This window comes from Schistocerca cancellata, chromosome 5, assembly GCF_023864275.1.
Source record: "Schistocerca cancellata isolate TAMUIC-IGC-003103 chromosome 5, iqSchCanc2.1, whole genome shotgun sequence".
NCBI lineage: Eukaryota > Metazoa > Arthropoda > Insecta > Orthoptera > Acrididae > Schistocerca > Schistocerca cancellata.
The window spans coordinates 144,001,052-144,017,956 of NC_064630.1; the positions used below are offsets into that span (position 1 = coordinate 144,001,052).

At 39.4% G+C, this 16,905-nt stretch overlaps 1 protein-coding gene across 1 annotated transcript in view; it reads left to right on the forward strand.

Moving 5' to 3' along the window:
* Nucleotides 1-16,905, forward strand: part of LOC126188288 (eukaryotic translation initiation factor 2-alpha kinase-like) — a 231,877-nt gene that overhangs the window by 194,993 nt on the left and 19,979 nt on the right. The window contains exon 15 of the mRNA XM_049929872.1: nt 8,828-8,992. Within this exon, the coding sequence (XP_049785829.1) occupies nt 8,828-8,992 (165 nt within the window). The remainder of the gene's footprint in view (nt 1-8,827; nt 8,993-16,905) is intronic.

Consider the following 16,905-nt stretch of genomic DNA (forward strand, 5'->3'; position numbering starts at 1 on the left):
AAACTTCAGATTTTAATTTAATATTTTCTGATGATTTTTGTCTAGTTTGCTCTTGTTCTTCTACCACCACAGTATCAGCGGCGGCTACTAGATGAATATGATTCATTATTTTTTTCTTCCTTAAACTGTAATAAATTATTTAGGAAAATCATACTAGCCCCTCCACCATTCGCTTCCCATACATGCCCAATAATACCTTGTTATCTGTAAACCAATTGAAGCCCAATAATAAGTCTTAGCTTTAAATGAGGGGCAACATTTAATGTCTACTGGAGAGAGGCTGTGTTAATTGTAACAGGTAGTCATGGCCCTACTTTAATATGTTTTCCTTTATTGCTTGTAATTTCAACAAGATTTATTCCTTTTACTGGTAGTATAGGACACAAACTTTTTTCTCATTTCTGCTAGTAATTCCTGTGATGATAGATGATTTGCTACTGGAATCTAAATGAATATCAACTTTTGTTTCAAAACTATCACTAGCTACAGTGGTCAGTTTTTGAAAATTTAATGTATTAGGCTATATGAAAAATCTACTCACCAAGCGGCGGCAGGAGAAGTTCGTAAGCTTTCATAGTCAGTGGCTCCTTCTACTGGCAGAAGGGCGAAGGAAAATGGAGAGTGTTGAAAGAGGAGGACTGGGGAGATTTAGGAAAAGGGATAAAGTTCGGAAAAGTTGCCCATCACATCGGCACAGGAGACACTTATAGGACGTCATGAGATGGAAAGACTGATTGTTGGTGACTGTTCCACACAAAATTTGAAAACCTTGTTCGAAAACAGTAAGACCAAATTTTATCAACATCGCTGACTGGAGATCAAATTTGTCATTAGATCAGAAATTGAACTTTGTTCAGGACCCCACTCTATTGTATAATACTACACTTGGATCCACCAAAGCAGGTTTGGATTTGATCTTAGGTAGCAAGTAACATTTTATGTCATCACATTGTCTCTGTAGAGCTGTACCATGGGAAGCAAGGAGGAGTTACTGTTTGGTGGCCGGTATCCTCTTTCTATAACACAAACTGCATGCTTATATTAACTGGGTTCTTCATTCATAAAATAGAAAATTGCTTAACTTAAGATAGTCTTTGTGGTACAAGCTGTCTGTAATAGAAGTCCACATTAACCATACTGCTGGTGAAGTACAAGTACGCTGTGTGCACTATTCCGGTCACTGTGTGCTGCCAGATTCTTAGCTAGAGGCTGTGGCTGCAACTTCGACTAAGTGACTCACTGTATAACAGACTGGAACTCACTGGGTGTGACAGACTTGTCCTCCAGTCCGCAGCGGCTATCTAAATACTGGTGCCTGAGAGGGTGTTGACGGCACGTTTCCTGTGAGTCTGTCATTGGCCTCTGTCAATCTTCTCGCAACTTCTTTGCTGCATGGTGTGCTGGCACCAGCTTATGCCAGCACATACCATGTTGGCAACACGGGTAAAATCAGCTATTGGCATGATTATCATCCTTTAACTGCAGATATTTATCGTACATTGTAGGTACGCAGTATTTATTATTGAAGGTGTTGTACTATTACTGTTGGAGCAAGTAAACAGAAAAAGAATCTTCTGTCAGTACGAGAAAGACTTACTGCAGGGAATTCTGTTGGCCAAGTGTAAAGTCATTGTGGCCAATAAGGTAAAGGCATGGAGAAAAGTTACTGTAGACTTTAATTCTCTCGTAATTCTCTTATGGACAGCTCGGCAAGCTGTTGCACTATTTGAAAGGTTCCTTTGACATAAAATCTTACGGTTAACACAGGGTCTGTACAATCAGGGACAACCGGGAGATCTGGGAACTTCTTCATCTAGGAGAAAACCGGGAAAAACCTGGGAATTTTTTTAGAATTCTGGGAATTTTTCATAGTTTTAGTTTTCAGTTAAATTTTTGTAACTTTCACTGCTAAGAACCAATACTCTAACAAAGGTTTTTACTGTATCTCGCTACTGCAGAATAGTACTGCAGTAATAAAGCATGAACAAGAGAAAAAAATGAAAATAAAACTTAAATTGCAAAGGAAAAGCTCCATATACAATATCAAAACACAGTGTTCATACAAGCATCTGCAAACAAGGCTTTAGGAAGACTATGTAATGCTTCATAACAAAAAATTGCCTCTGATGAGCGTTACAACTGCTTAGATTAGATTCATTCGAGCAGTTGCGAACGATCTCGTGCACATGCGTAGTTGAGTCGTGTACGAGTAGTGCCTTCTCCTGCTTCTGGCTGCGGAAGTGCGGCAGTTAGCTGTATTAGCAGTAGTAGCAAGCAGCCAGATGCTACCTGGAAAAATTTTACTGGCGCGCCTAAGCTGCCAGATTCACACTTGCACAACAGGCCTGGATCTAGGGGCCATGGGGCAAACCAGGATATGTGCCCCGAGTGTCAATTTCAGGTGGGGGAGGGGGGTGGCACCAAATTTATATTCTTGAGGGAAAAGACCTTGTTTCACAAAGCGCCTAGCATCCAACACACCTTGGTCTATCGATTATTCATATGATTTTGAAATTCACCACTGTTGGTTTTTGAACAACTTCTAAGTTGATTTCTGAATGAATAAGTTGAATTTTGAATGCATGCATACTGTACATGAAGTCTCTGCCAGGGGAATCCCGGCGCACCTAGAAATACACTTTCGTGCAGACAAAAGGGGACGGGGCTATACGAGCTGAGCGGAATAAGGCCAGACGGGTGAATGACAGTCGCTGTTTATATGGTTGACTGGGCTTGCGAATGATCAGTGTTGTTATAACTACTAGCGAAATCCATAAATTCAGTTTACCAGAGTGGAAATAAACAACTAACAGGAATAACAAAAGAAAGATTACATATTATCTTCTCGGTGTATCCAAGAAAATGAAGTTTTGACAGAAAATTTTTGGCCAGACCGCTACACTAATAAGGGCGAGTTGTACAATCTCCGACTAGCAGCCACTAAAGTTCTGTTCTGGGAGTAATGCGAAATTATTACTGGGAGTAATGCGAAATTATTAGTATGTATGAACACATAATAACACCTAAATGGAGAATAAATGCAGGATAACGAAACTGGTGATTGTGGTATGGTTAGTGAAGTTAACCGGAGAATAAGTTTTGACATTGGCAGGAATAGTTACAAATTAGTGATGACAAGATTGTTTGTCAGAATGAGGAAGGAGAAGATATGGGGACATCACACAAATTGCAAAAGAATATGATGATTACAAATTTATACAAAAATTTTGTAGTACTACTTTTCAGTCACGTGCTTCAGAAGCTAGAGCGTATGAATGAAATGTGCAACTATTTCCTAACATAAAACTTTTTGCAAGTAGTAGGCTAATAGGCATTTGATACTGGTACTTCGTGAATTATATTCTGTCGTGTTATAAAAGTGACCATTTGTTCCAAGTTTATTTGGTATCTGTTAAAATTCCTGCAATATTAGGCAGGCCTGTTTCATTTTATTTTGCGGACAGTGACAAAATACATGTAATCAGATAGAGAAACCACATCGGTCTCGGGTACTATTTGTATTAAAAGTTTTTCAGTATTAGACAACGACATTTCATTTTTGTCATGGAGTAAAAGTTTGACGAACTTTGATGAGGTAATAGGTTCTTTCCCAGAAAGGAAAGCACACCATGTAACGCTGAAGCAAGATAGAGAGAAAAAAATGCAATGACTTAAGGAGTGAAGAAATGTGTACTATCTTGCTTGTCTCTTGTCTTCAATATTTTTGTGTGTCCTATATTTAATTTTATGTGAAACAAAACAGCAAATTATTAGCTAATAGGCAGTAAAGAGAGCAAATGTTCTGAAAAGTTCTTGTTCTCCCTTTTACAAATAATCCCATACAGTATTAATTGAGGTTTTCTTTTTTCTTAAAAAGAGGGGGCTGGGGGGGGGGGGGGTCCAGGGTGTCAAACCGGCTGACGGGGAGCGGGCAGCAGGAGAGCCACCATAGGACATTTTAATTTCCACTGTCGTGAATATAGTTTGAGGGCATCCATTACAAAATATTACACGTTTGAATTCCGCAGAGCGAAATACAGTGATGTGCAATAGAACAATCTGTGTGAAGAGGTGTGGCACTGCACTTTGTTATCAAATAACATGTCTTACATTTTCTCGAACACGTATGTTTTATGTATAAGACTCTTCAGAAAGATGTGTGCTACAAAATGAATATATTTTTGAAAACTCGATTTTTTTTTTTAAATTTTTGGTGTCCTACCTCAAATGCTCAAGGAAGGTATCTAGTATTGCTCCAGTTCGGAAATATCGTAGACCTGGGGCTGATGCACAGAGCAGTCTGAATTGTAATGGAGAGGTGGGTAGTCTCCACATAACCCGTGTTAACGTTTATTGATTTTGCTGTTTCCTCTTTGTTTATTACTCTCACGTCAAATGAAAACAAAACGGATTTATGTGGCCGGAAGCTGTTAAGTGATACGGAAGGCTAAAATATATTATTAGTTTCAGATTTTATTTTATTTGCAGCTTTCTGACAGTCAAGCATTAATCGCCTAAAGAAATTGGGCTTTTATTAATGTTTTCCGCTGAGGCAGTCAACTTATTTGAAATTAAATGTTTAAGTCTACACTATTGGCTAGTTTCAATTGTTTGCTGCATTTCAAGTGCATGTTTTTGTCTTCGGGCAGGCATGGTATTGCCATAATAATGAACCAAACATGAGATAATACAGTACTGGTACTCCAAGAAAATTTACATCCGAATCTGAACATACAAATGTGCACTTTAAGCCAAATTATGTGTTTTAGTATGGTTCACAAAATTCCAATGCTCTTGAAATATCCTCTGATGTCTTGTTTCTTTTATGACATAAGAGATCTTTTAATGTTTTACACGTACAAACATACAGACTTTCTGCATCATCGTAGCTGCACTAGCGCAGTGACGCCTGTTATCTGGCACTCTCTGACAACTGCTGAAATGAACCTATTTCTAACAGGTTGCAGGAAAATATTGCGAATGATTGTTTTAAAAATGTTGCTGTCAAAGTAAATTTCCTTTTATGCTAGATGAACTATGTGCTAGAATGTACGATGGATTTCTTAAATCACAGATCGTTTTACTCTCATTTAAAAATCAACTCTTTGAGGATGCCCATTTAGAATAATTTCGAGCCCTGATAAGTCATTTATGTCATTGTTAAAAATTTTACTGGTATATTTGTGCAATGTACCTTAATATGTAACAAGCACAAAGAAGATCAACATTATATGTGAAAGCTTAGATTCTCTTGCAACTTATTAATCTTCGAGACCAATATTATATGTCAAAGCTTCTCTTTTCTTGTAGCAACATTATGTATATTAATTTAAACCAATAACTTTTTCTGTTTGTGTGTTGGCGCTACTTAACAGTGATGTTGCTATTGGCCGACTACATCGCATGTCCTATGCTCTGAATGTCCGCTGTCATGGTCTGGTGAGATCACGTGACATGAGCTATGACCGGCTTACAAAAGTGCATCGCAATCTCAATTTCAGTGCTTCGGAAAGTAACATGCGGTGTTTGGTGGAATTCGAATTTATACTTTCATAATACAAAAATATGCAGTGTGTATGTTGCTGCTTATCTGATGACTTTCCAAAACGTGTTTTTTTTTCCCCTGAGTTTCGTTTTCTAAAATGCCGAAAAATTTTATGCCGGTCTATAAAACCATAATCATTCAAAGGATTGACAAGTTTTACAGTTTTGAGAAAAAGTGTACTGTTGCTTAACACAGAAAAAATGTATTTTCCTTCGGGAGAAAGTGTATTTTTAACTGGGAAATCCAGGAGAAGTCCAGGAATTTTTTTTCCTTACCTGTGTATACACCCTGTAACAGCAACATGCTCATTTCAGTCAGTGGTTGGTTTCTTTTGGTTGGTTTCATCAGATAGTCTCTAAGTCTCAATCGCAACTGCTCTACAGTACTTTCCTCAAAATGACACCTCAGCTTAAGTGACTTGTTATTTAAGTTAGAGAGTGGGTTCACTCTCACAGAACATGTGGGGAGCTCGTTGGGTCTCGTCATCGTTGCCCTCTGTGGATACATCTGAATGCTCAGATATTTGTTAAGTGAACAAAAGGAAATAATGTAATTCACATTGCATAGGGTTGTTGCACACAGAAATTTGCCCAGCAGTAGTCTAGAATGCTCAAAAAACAGAGAGTATGGTATAGTTGTAGAGGCATGGAATAGCATGGTAATGTTGTTATAATTGTTTTTACGACCAATAAAGTACAGAAACTAGTAACAAATAGAAAAAAATTACAAGAATTGACATGGGTTCAAGCATGTGGTCTTCTGCACTGCAGTCCCCAATGCAACTTCTGACCAACTGAAATGAATGGAACAAGGTTATGTGGTTAGTTTATTTCAAAATACTTGCTTATATTGTATTCATCAATGCACATGGAATTGTGTAGCAGTTTAAGGACGTGTTCAGTAGTTAAAGATTTAAAACGAATTGCATATTTACTGCTGCCCGAGTAAATTTCCCTTTCTCACTTGCTGCTAATTATCTTTGAAATGCCTGTGAACTAATCACATAAATTAAGAGTCATCTCCCAAGAGGCGTTACAAGATTGATCATTAACTAACATGGTAGCCGGTAAGTTCCTTAACCTAGCCTGCAGATTGAAGAAAAAGAAAAAAAAGTACTTTGAGCACCAGCGGCTTGGAAATGGCATAGTCCTATATTTATTGGCCATTTTTTTGTGTTAATAACAACGTTTTTAATTGGTATCTGCTAAACACAAAAGTGATGAATCGTAGTGCCACTACACTATAAACTGACAGTTAGAGCTGAACCTGACTTTGAACCACAAATTTTCGCCAATCAAATATGATCTATGTTTAACATGTATACAATGCAGATTTCCAGGTTAAGCTTGATCTGAGATCATTTTCTGTCTTAATCTGAGGTTAAATGCTTTTGTACAATTGGCCCTAAGTCTTGCAATCATTTCTGAACTTAATGTACCTCAGTAAATTTCTTAATTTGTTTATAACAGTATTAGCATCTCTGAATTGTTTATTAACTTCATTCGCCACTAAATTACGATGTTTAATTATCTCAGAATATAATTTGCCCTGTCAATGTAGTATGATGGTTTTTAAATCTGACATTCTTTAATTTATTTGAATCTTTGGCTTACATTTTTCAATAGTATGTTATTCTAACTAATTTAGTTGTTGGTATATTTTAACATTTGTTGTGTCTAATTTGGCCTCGTTAACACTAGTTTGTTCTACTTGTGCTTTTGGATCAGTACTACTGCCCCTTTTAAGCTGTCAGATCTGCCTTAGATTATCAGCTAAAGTTTTTCAAAAAAGTCCTTAAAATGCTTCTTCATATTTCTAGTTAATATAGATATTTAGTCAAAATAATAATATCGGAACAACAGTTCCCCAGTTCCTGACATTTTCTTAGAAGAGACTATGAAAACCCAGCTCAGTCTTCAATTAACATACAAAAGTTTTGGCACAAACACAGCTCACCAAATTCTGTCGTGCAGCATGAAGTGCTGTAATGTAGAATGCGTTGGGCCACCATAATTGTGTAACATCTTGTTGATGTAGAGTAATACAAGGATAATGGAATGTAGTTGAATTAAATCAGGAGATGCTGAGGGAATTAGAGTGGGAAATGAGACACTTGAGGTAGTAAATGAGTTTTGCTATTTGGGGAACAAAATAACTGATAATGGTTGAAGTAGAGAGGATATAAAGTGTAGACTGGCTGTGGCAAGGAAAATGTTACTGAATAAGATAAATTTGGGAACATCGAGTACAGATTTATCAGGAAGTCTTCTCTGAAAGTATTTGTATGGAGGGTAGCCATGTATGGAAGCGAAACATGGATGATAACAATGTAGACAAGAAGAGAACAGGAGCTTTTAAATTTAGTGCTCCAGAAGAATTCTAAAGATTAGATGTGTAGATCACGTAACTAATAATGAGGTACTGAATATAATTGGGGAGAAGAGGAATTTGTGGCACAACTTGGCTAGAAGAAGGGATCAGTTGGTAGGACACGTTCTGAGACATCAAGGGACCACCAATTTAGTACTGGAAGGAAGCATGGAGGATAAAAATCATAGAGGGAGACCAAGCAATGAATACACCGAGCAGATTCAGAAGGATGTAGGTTGCAGTAGTTATTCGGAGATGAAGAGTCTTGCACAGGATAGAGTAGCATGGAAAGCTGCATCAAACCAGTCTCTGGACTGAAGACCACAACAACAACAGGTTGTGAGAAAAGCTAGTGTAATACAAAATTAAAGTTTTGTGAATTGTTAAACAATGATTCCTGGATTAACAGGGAGAAGGTGTTTATTGTAAATTGTTTGGTTCATCCTTTCGCAATATGAGCTGGTTTTCATATATATCTCTTCTGTTTTTAGGCTTTTGTGTACCTGATTGCTTTCTTATTTGGGAATGTAATTTATTCTATAACTATTTCAAGTATTTTATACTTCTGGTGTGAGAGTAGATTTTAATTTAAAGTTCCTATGGAGATTATTTCACCATACATATTTCTGACTATTTTATACAGGGCACCAAAGAATGTGTATTAACAGTGAATCAACCACCCAGTCACATTTCAAAATAAGTAAGCAGTCTTACTAATGAATTTTTAGTGAGGCTTACAGAGAGCTAAATTTAAATTTTTGTAGCAAGATCTAAGCACATTTCTCTACTGTAATTATTAACTACAAGAAAATTCCCCTATTAAAAGTTACTTTCTATCTCCTAACATAAGAGAGATTAATTTGTTATTAAACATTTGAAAAATGTTTTAATAATTGATTCCTTTTACCATAGCTGAAAGGCCTCCCATATGATTACAAGGTAGATATATACTCCTTGGGTCTGATATTTTTTGAACTTCTGGTGCCATTTGCAACACAGATGGAAAGGCACAGGACATTGATGAATTTGCGTGAACAGAAATTTCCAACTGACTTCCAGAAGAAATTTCAAGATGAGGTAATCTGCTTACATATATGATCTGCTTTACTAATTAAGTCTTTGTTGTTACAATTGTGGAGCAACAATGTGAAAAAGAAAATTTTTGCTTCTCATCACATAAGTGGAAGATGGGCACATTGAAAAAAGACTGCTAGATACTATTTAGCTTTCGGACTAAGTCCTTTATCAGACATAGACGAGACAAAACTCGTATTCACACATGCATAAAATGGAAGCGTTCACGCGCACACACACACACACACACACACACACACACACACACACACACACAGCCACTATTTGTTTACATCTGATGAAGGACTTAGACCAATAGCTAAATAATATCTAGCAGTCATAACTCAGTGCCTCTTCTGTGTGGTGAGCAGCAATCTGTCCCTTTCATGATGTTGTTAATGCTGTTGTTCCATCCTGAGTTTCCTATTATTATGATTATATTTGGATGTCTTACTTTCAGGTATTTCATATTTTACTACATTACCAACCATATCTTTCCAGGTGTGTGTGTGTGTGTGTGTGTGTGTGTGTGTGTGTGTGTGTGTGTGTAATGAAAGGGGGGCGGGGGATGTGATTGATGTTGCCTACTATGTTGTTACAAATGTATTACACTCACAATCCTACAGTGTCCATTTATTCAGTGGCTTGGTGGATGAAGTCCTACCGGCTGTAACTCTTTGCAGTCACTCAGATGGAGTATAATTGTAGTTGTATACTAAAAGAACCTGTAAGCGTTCTAAAAAATGCAAATCCCTTCAAGTTGTTGTGGTAGTATGAAGTGTCTTTTATTTCAATTAAGCTCTGCAACAACACACATTTTCACAGTTTTCATTGTTATAATCTAGCGCTGCAGTGTTTATCTTTAGCATGCCGGTGTAGAAAGTGTTTAGCATGTCAGTATAGAAAGTGTCACATGCTCAGTGAAGTAAAAAATCTGTGCAGTTAGCAACTTTATTTACATACATAAGCCAATTTCCAAATTTTCTTTTGAGTGAGACAACTTTTGCCACATTTGTTTGCCAGTTTGAAATTATAGACACTAATATTTCACTGTGTTTACTATTTCCACATCATCTTTCATTGCTTGTGTCAACACTCGTGTGTATTGTGATATATCATGAAATTGTGATCATTTGAGAGTGCTGTGAAAAACTCATGCTGTTAAAGTACCATGTTACCTCTAATTTCCCCTTTCAACAGGAGGACATATCATCAGCATTTATCGTGAAATGACACTATTTTTGTGTTTGTTAGTGACTATAACCTCAAAAAAGTTTTAGGAAACTACTAACCTACTGTTACCTTATTAAAAATCTCATTTTGTATATTAACTGTTTCAGTTCTTAGAGAGTATTAGGGTTATTTTTATCTTAACTGATTAAAAGAGTATCAGTAGGCTTATTTTAAAGTTATTTGATTACTGTACCGCAAAACATTGCAGCAGGCTCAGTGCAGCTCCACTGTGAATGCTGTTTGTGGACATAGGATTAGTTAGTTGATGTTTGAAAGCAGCTGGAAATCATTCTGACTACTGCCACATGATTGGAACATGGTACAAATGATTGTTTTGGCAGAACTCCTGAGAGTGATGTTCCAGATGTGCCAAAGGTACCTCAAGTGCTATCTTCTCCTGTGGATTCTGTCTCCTCTATAAGAAGTGCAGGATTTATCATTACCCATCCACTTGATGGTGAGTGACGTATGGCTAGGTGCCTTCTGTGGGGAAGGCGGGGACCAGGCAAAACTTAGGGGACTATGCCAATCTGTTTTGACCAAAGAAACTGAAACTGAACCAGGGAGACTCACTTCACCTGTTGGGAAACCTGCTGTCGCCTGTGACAAGAGGTGACAAACACGAAACCATAGAGTTCTATTTATTGTCAGCAGTTCAAGTTAATGATGAATAATGGTACCATGTAGGGAAATGGCAACAAGGTACAGAAAGGAACACCAGATGCACTCTGTGTGTGCCTTCTCATTCAACATGTTGAAGAGGCTATTCCAGCAGCCATTAAGGGAACAGAGTGCAACCAGCTGCAGATTGTGGCCCACATTGGAACAAACAGTACCCTTTGTAGGGACACAAAGGTCATACTTGACTCATTCAAGCAACTGGCAGAAACGTTTCAGAAGACCATGTCAGCATGAGTAGACATTAGCCATCCAAACAACAATAATTGTGTGTTCATGATACTCAGTCACTTGTACGAAATATGAGCTCTGGTGTACCAAAACAAATAAATATTTATTAACCAATAAACACAGAAACAGGTACTTTATAGGACTTGAAACTAGTTAGTGCTAGGAAAGAGTTTGACAAAAATAGACTGTCATTACTAAGAAATTATATCCTCTGTTAGATGGAATGTTACACTGCACACAAATAACAAACCCCAAAACCCAGAGCCTCTGGCAACCAGAGCATGAACTATTTGACAACTCATGTAAACATAGCAGCCAGGGACAGTAAATGATAATCTTGTTCATCATAAGCAGCCTTGTGTATGGAGTTTCAGCGAAGTTGTCAGTTTGCAGCATCATCCCCAGAAATGCTCCCAGCCCCCTGGTTCTGAGTCAAGCGGAAAGACTGAACTAGAGACATTGAAGATTCTGTAACAAGCTTGGCTGCAAGTTCCTGGACCTGCAGCATTGTGTTGAGAACTGTTGAGTCCCCCAAATTGGACAGGGATGCACTATACATCAGTGGACGCTACCCACTGGCTGTGAGGTTCACACAAGGTTTCTTTTTAGGTTAGGTGACTCTCCGTCCAGTTGAGATAGCTGCTGTGATGACATGGAAGTGTTGACATAAGATCGAAAAAAATACCCTCTACAGGGGAGAGTATTAACATCCTAGTAATGATTTGTTGAAGCATTTGCAACTAAATGCCAGAGTTTGAAGTACTCCTAAAAAGCTGTGGAGTTCACATTACACTAGATACAGAAAGTTGGTTAAAAATCAAAATTGATAGCAGTTAGATAGCTGGGCAAAATTTAAGCATCTATCGAAAGGATAGGCAAAATGCAAATAGACATGATAAAACTTAAGTCTTATATCATGAATGGGTGGGAGATCATGAAAGGCAATCTTAAGTCACCAAACTGGAAAGATTTTCCTTATCCTTAATGCCTACAGGCATCTTTTCATCATGAACTGTGAACTGGCTATGTTATTGTAAATGTTAAGTGTAGGTGACTGTAATGGATGCATGTGTAATGTAGTGTCATGTTGGCATTAAGATGTTAAGAGAAGGGAGAGGATGAAACACAGTACCAGCACATAGTCTACTGCTCTCGAAGAGCACCAAGGGGGCTACCAAGCTTAACGTCCCCATCCAATGCGTGAATCACCATCAGTAGTGTCACATGCCCTAACTTCATGAAACACTGCAGAGAAGTTTTGATTTTAATCCAGGACAGCGGTGCAGAGACTGGTGGTCAAGAACTTCAAGCCAACACTTCTCTCCTTTCCACCCGAATACTGGCAGTGGACACTTCATCCACCACCACGATTTGAACCAGCTTACCTCAGAGTTGAGCACCACTGCACAAGCACGTGTTACTAATCTGTCACGGAGGCGGGTAGTGGAGGTGGTGTGTTTTTTTTTTTTTCAGTAGACAAGAAACTCAAATCCACCAAGATAGAAATTGAAGTTGCATACGAGATTGTGTGGGCAAGGATAGGCATAAATGGATCCTAATTTCAACCACCAGATCCGCCTCCAGATGTAACATAAGTTCACTAGTACATAAGCTCCCCAATCATACTGTAATCATTGGATGATACTATAATCGTCCAACAATCAGTTAGGAGGATTGCAGTTTTGTAAGCTATGTGTCTGACAAGATATCCTGTGAAGCATTACTAAATACATTCTCAGATAACAAGTAGAATTGATTGTTTGACAGCTCATTAATAATGGAAATATATTGCACTTTATAGGAGCAAATAGACCTGACCTCCTTGAGAGTGTCCACATAGAAAGTGGACTCAGGGTCCAGGAGGCAGTTACAGTGGCAATGATTACAAAACTACAAAGGACAACTAAAACAAGTAGAAAGATCTATATGTTCAGGAAACCAGACAAAGAAGCAATAGTGTCATATCTCAGTGAGGACCTTCAAACTATTAGCTCAGTACTGAAGCATATAGAGAAACTATGGATCAAGTTTAAGAGAATAGTTAACCATGATGGATGATAGACATGTACCTAACAGAATAATGGGAGGGAACCTCCATGGTATACAGTAACTGTAAAGAAACAGAGACTACTGCACAGTAGCCGTAAAACAAAGCCTATGGCTATAGATAGGGAGAAGCTGAAAGAAACACATTTAGCTGTCAAGAGGGCACTTCATGCAGCCTTCAGTGATTACTGTAGCAGAATTTATCGAAGGATCTATCACAAAACCCAAATAAATTCTGGTCATATGTAAAGGCTGTTAATGGTCCTAAAGTTAGTGTCCAAACACACATGGACGAGACCGGTACTGTAATTGAGGCTAGCAAAGCAAAAGCAGAAATGCCTAACTCAGTTTTCAAATGTGCCTGTAGAAATGAAAATCTGCCACTGCAAAGGTGTGGGATATCAATATTAGTGTCAGTGGCATTGGGCGAAGACCTTAAAATTAAAAGAAGCTCCAGAATATGATGGAATCCTTACCAGATTCTAGACCTAATTTGCATCTGAGTTAGCCCCTCTTTTAATTATAATCTAGTGTAAACCCCTTGAACAAAAAAACACGCCCAGTAGTTGGAAGAAAATGCAGGTCACACTTGTCTGCAAGAAGGATAGCAGAAGTGATCCACAAAACTATCGTCTAATGCCCTTGACATTCATTTGTTGTATAATCTTAGAACATATGCTGAGTTCAAATGTAATGAGGTATCTTCAACAGAATGGCCTCCTCCATGCCAACCAACATGGTTTCTGAAAACTCGATCATATGAAACCGAAGTCAGGTTTTTCTCACACGACTCCCCAGAAAGCCTTTGATCAAGGCAGTCACTTAGATGCAGTACTTCTCAGTTTCCGCGAAGCATGTCACTCAGTACCATGTCTGTGCTTATTGTGCAAAATACATTTGTATGGGATATGAAGAGAAATTTGTGACTGGATTGAGAATTTTGTGATAGGGAGGGACAACATGTTATCTTCAATGGAGTCATTCATAGCTGTAGAAGAAATTTCTGGTGTGCTTCAGGGTATGTCATGCAACAGTTACTGTTCATGTTGAAATATTAATAGTAACCACAGACTTTTTGCAGATGATGCAGTTATTTATAATGGAGCATTGTCTGAGAAACCTATACAAATATTCAGTCAGATCTGTACAAGATTTCAGAGTGGTGCAAAGATTGGCAGCTTGCTTGAAATGTTAAAAAACGTAAAATTTTGCACTGCACAAAATAAAAAAAAATGTAGTACCTATGTCTACAGTATCAGTGAGTCACAGTTGGACTCATACAACTATTACAAGTATGTAGGCCTAATATTTATTTGAAAAGTATAGATTGCTACTCACCATATACAGGAGGCATTGAGTCACAGACAATGAAAAAGACTGCCAAATACCAAATATTTAAGCTTTTGGACAGAAAAGCCCTTCTTCTGACACACACACACACACACACACACACACACACACACACACACACACACCTCCAGGCACTGGGGCCCAACTGTATTCTGTGACTGTGTCTGTTTGAGTAGCGGTCTGCCGGAGTGGCTGGTCGGGATAAGGAGGAAGCATGGGGTGTGTGTGTGGGGGGGGGGGGGGGGAGAGAGCAGGGTAGGGATGGGGGAAGATGTGTTGCTCATGGGGGCATGGTGGGACTGTAGGTGCAGAATATTGAGGCTGAACTAGGGGGGAGGGAGAAGGGTTGTCTGGGGAGAGAAGTAGAGAAGGGAAAAGTACTAGTAGTTGCTTTGTTGGGATCGAAGACACATGTAGTGCTGGAGTATGAGCAGGGAATGGGATAGGATGGTGGAGGGCAGGGACAAGTGCAGGTTGAGGGCAGGGTACTTGAGAATGAAGGATGCATTATAGGGATAGGTCCCAGCTGCACAGTTCATAAAAGCTGGTGGTGATAGGAAGAATCCAGGTGGCACAGACTCTGAAGCAGGAGTCGAAGCGAAATATTTGTGTTGGGCAGCATGATCAACAGGTGGGTGGTCCAGCTGTCTCTTGGCCACAGTTTGGAAGTGGCCATTCATGCTTGTTAGTCGCCGTGTCCATGTAGAAAGTGGCACAGTGGTTGCAGCTTCGTTTGTAGATCACATGGGTGCTTTACAGGTTGCCCTGTCTTTGATGGGATAGGAGGTACCTGTGACTGGACTGGAGTATTTGTGGTAGTGAAAGGATGTGAGAGACAGATTTTGCATGGACAGAGACAGAGAAGGGATGGACAGTGATACTGCTTGGATCTGTGTGGCAGTGAAATACCACTGTGGGAGGATATTCCTCCAGCACTGTAGCCAAGAGACAGATGGGCCACCTAGTTGCTGAACATCGTGCCCAACACAATGTACTTTACTTACAGGAAATAAAATCGTCATAACTTCTGAACGGTTACAGTTGGGCGCGGGGCTTGATGGGAATTAGTATGGTTCGGCTTAGTGACGAATCATTTGGATGGGTTCGTCAGTAAGCAAAATTGGTGCATTTGGGTGACTGAGAATCTGCATTTCGTGATCGAGAAGTTTCTTCACCCTCAAGGGGTGACTTTGTGGTGTGCAGTGTCCAGTCACAGAATAATCGGTGGAATATACTTTGATGACACGGTGACTACCGAACAGTAAGTGAAGGTTTTGGAAGGTGATTTTATCCCCGTTATCCACAGTGACCCTGATTTTGACAAGATATTGTTTGTGCAAGATGGAGTTAGACCTCACTGAAGCAGGAGAGTGTTTGATGTCCTGGGGGAGCACTTTGAGGAGCGCATTGTGGCTCTGGGGTACCCAGAGGCCACTGGCATGGGCCTCGATTGGCCACCATTTTCTCCAGATCCGAATAAGTGCGACTCCTTTTTGTGGGTCTATATTAAAGATAAAATGTACAGCAACAACCCCAAAACCATTGCTGAACTGAAAACAGCCATTCAGGAGGTTATCGACAGCATCAAGGTTCCAACACTTCAGCGGGTCATACGGAATTTCACTATTCATCTGCGCCACATCACCGGCAGTGATGGCGGGCATACTGAATGTGTCATAACCTAAATCTGAATGTCTGTAGTGACATTTACACGTTGAATAAAAATGTGTGCAAGCCGTAGTTTGTAAGTAATTTACTTCTTTTCCCAATAATTGTCACCACATAAATGACTGCTTCACAGCTTGGTCCATGTGGATTCTTCCTACCAACACCAGCTTTTCTGAATTACACAGGTGGTAACTCCTCCAAAACATTCTGTTCATTCCTGTAACCCCCTGCCCTCAGCTTTCACTAGTCTCTGTCCTCCATCTAGTTATCCCATTCTGTGACCCCACTCCAGCATTAAAAATGCCTTCTATCCCACCAACACTCCTGCTAGTCTGTTTCCCTACTCTGCCTCTGTATGTACTCTTCACCACCCCTCCCCTCCTCCCAGTTCAGCCTCCTGACTTCACCTAGCAGCCCTATCGTGTCCCCACCAAAGCCCTGTGTGCTCCCACAGGCAGCACAGCATCTTCCCACACCCCTACCCTACCATCCCTCCCCCTCCCCACCCCAAGCCTTTCCATTACCCACACCACCCAACCCAGCAGATTACTGCTTATGTCGGACACAGTCACAGTCTGCAGTTTGGCCCCAACACCTGGAGATAATGGCCATGTAATTGTGAGTTGTGCATCTGTGAATGTGCAGTCCATTTTTTTGAAGGAGTACTTTTGTATGAAAGCTTAAATATTTAATGGTTTTCTTGTTTGTGG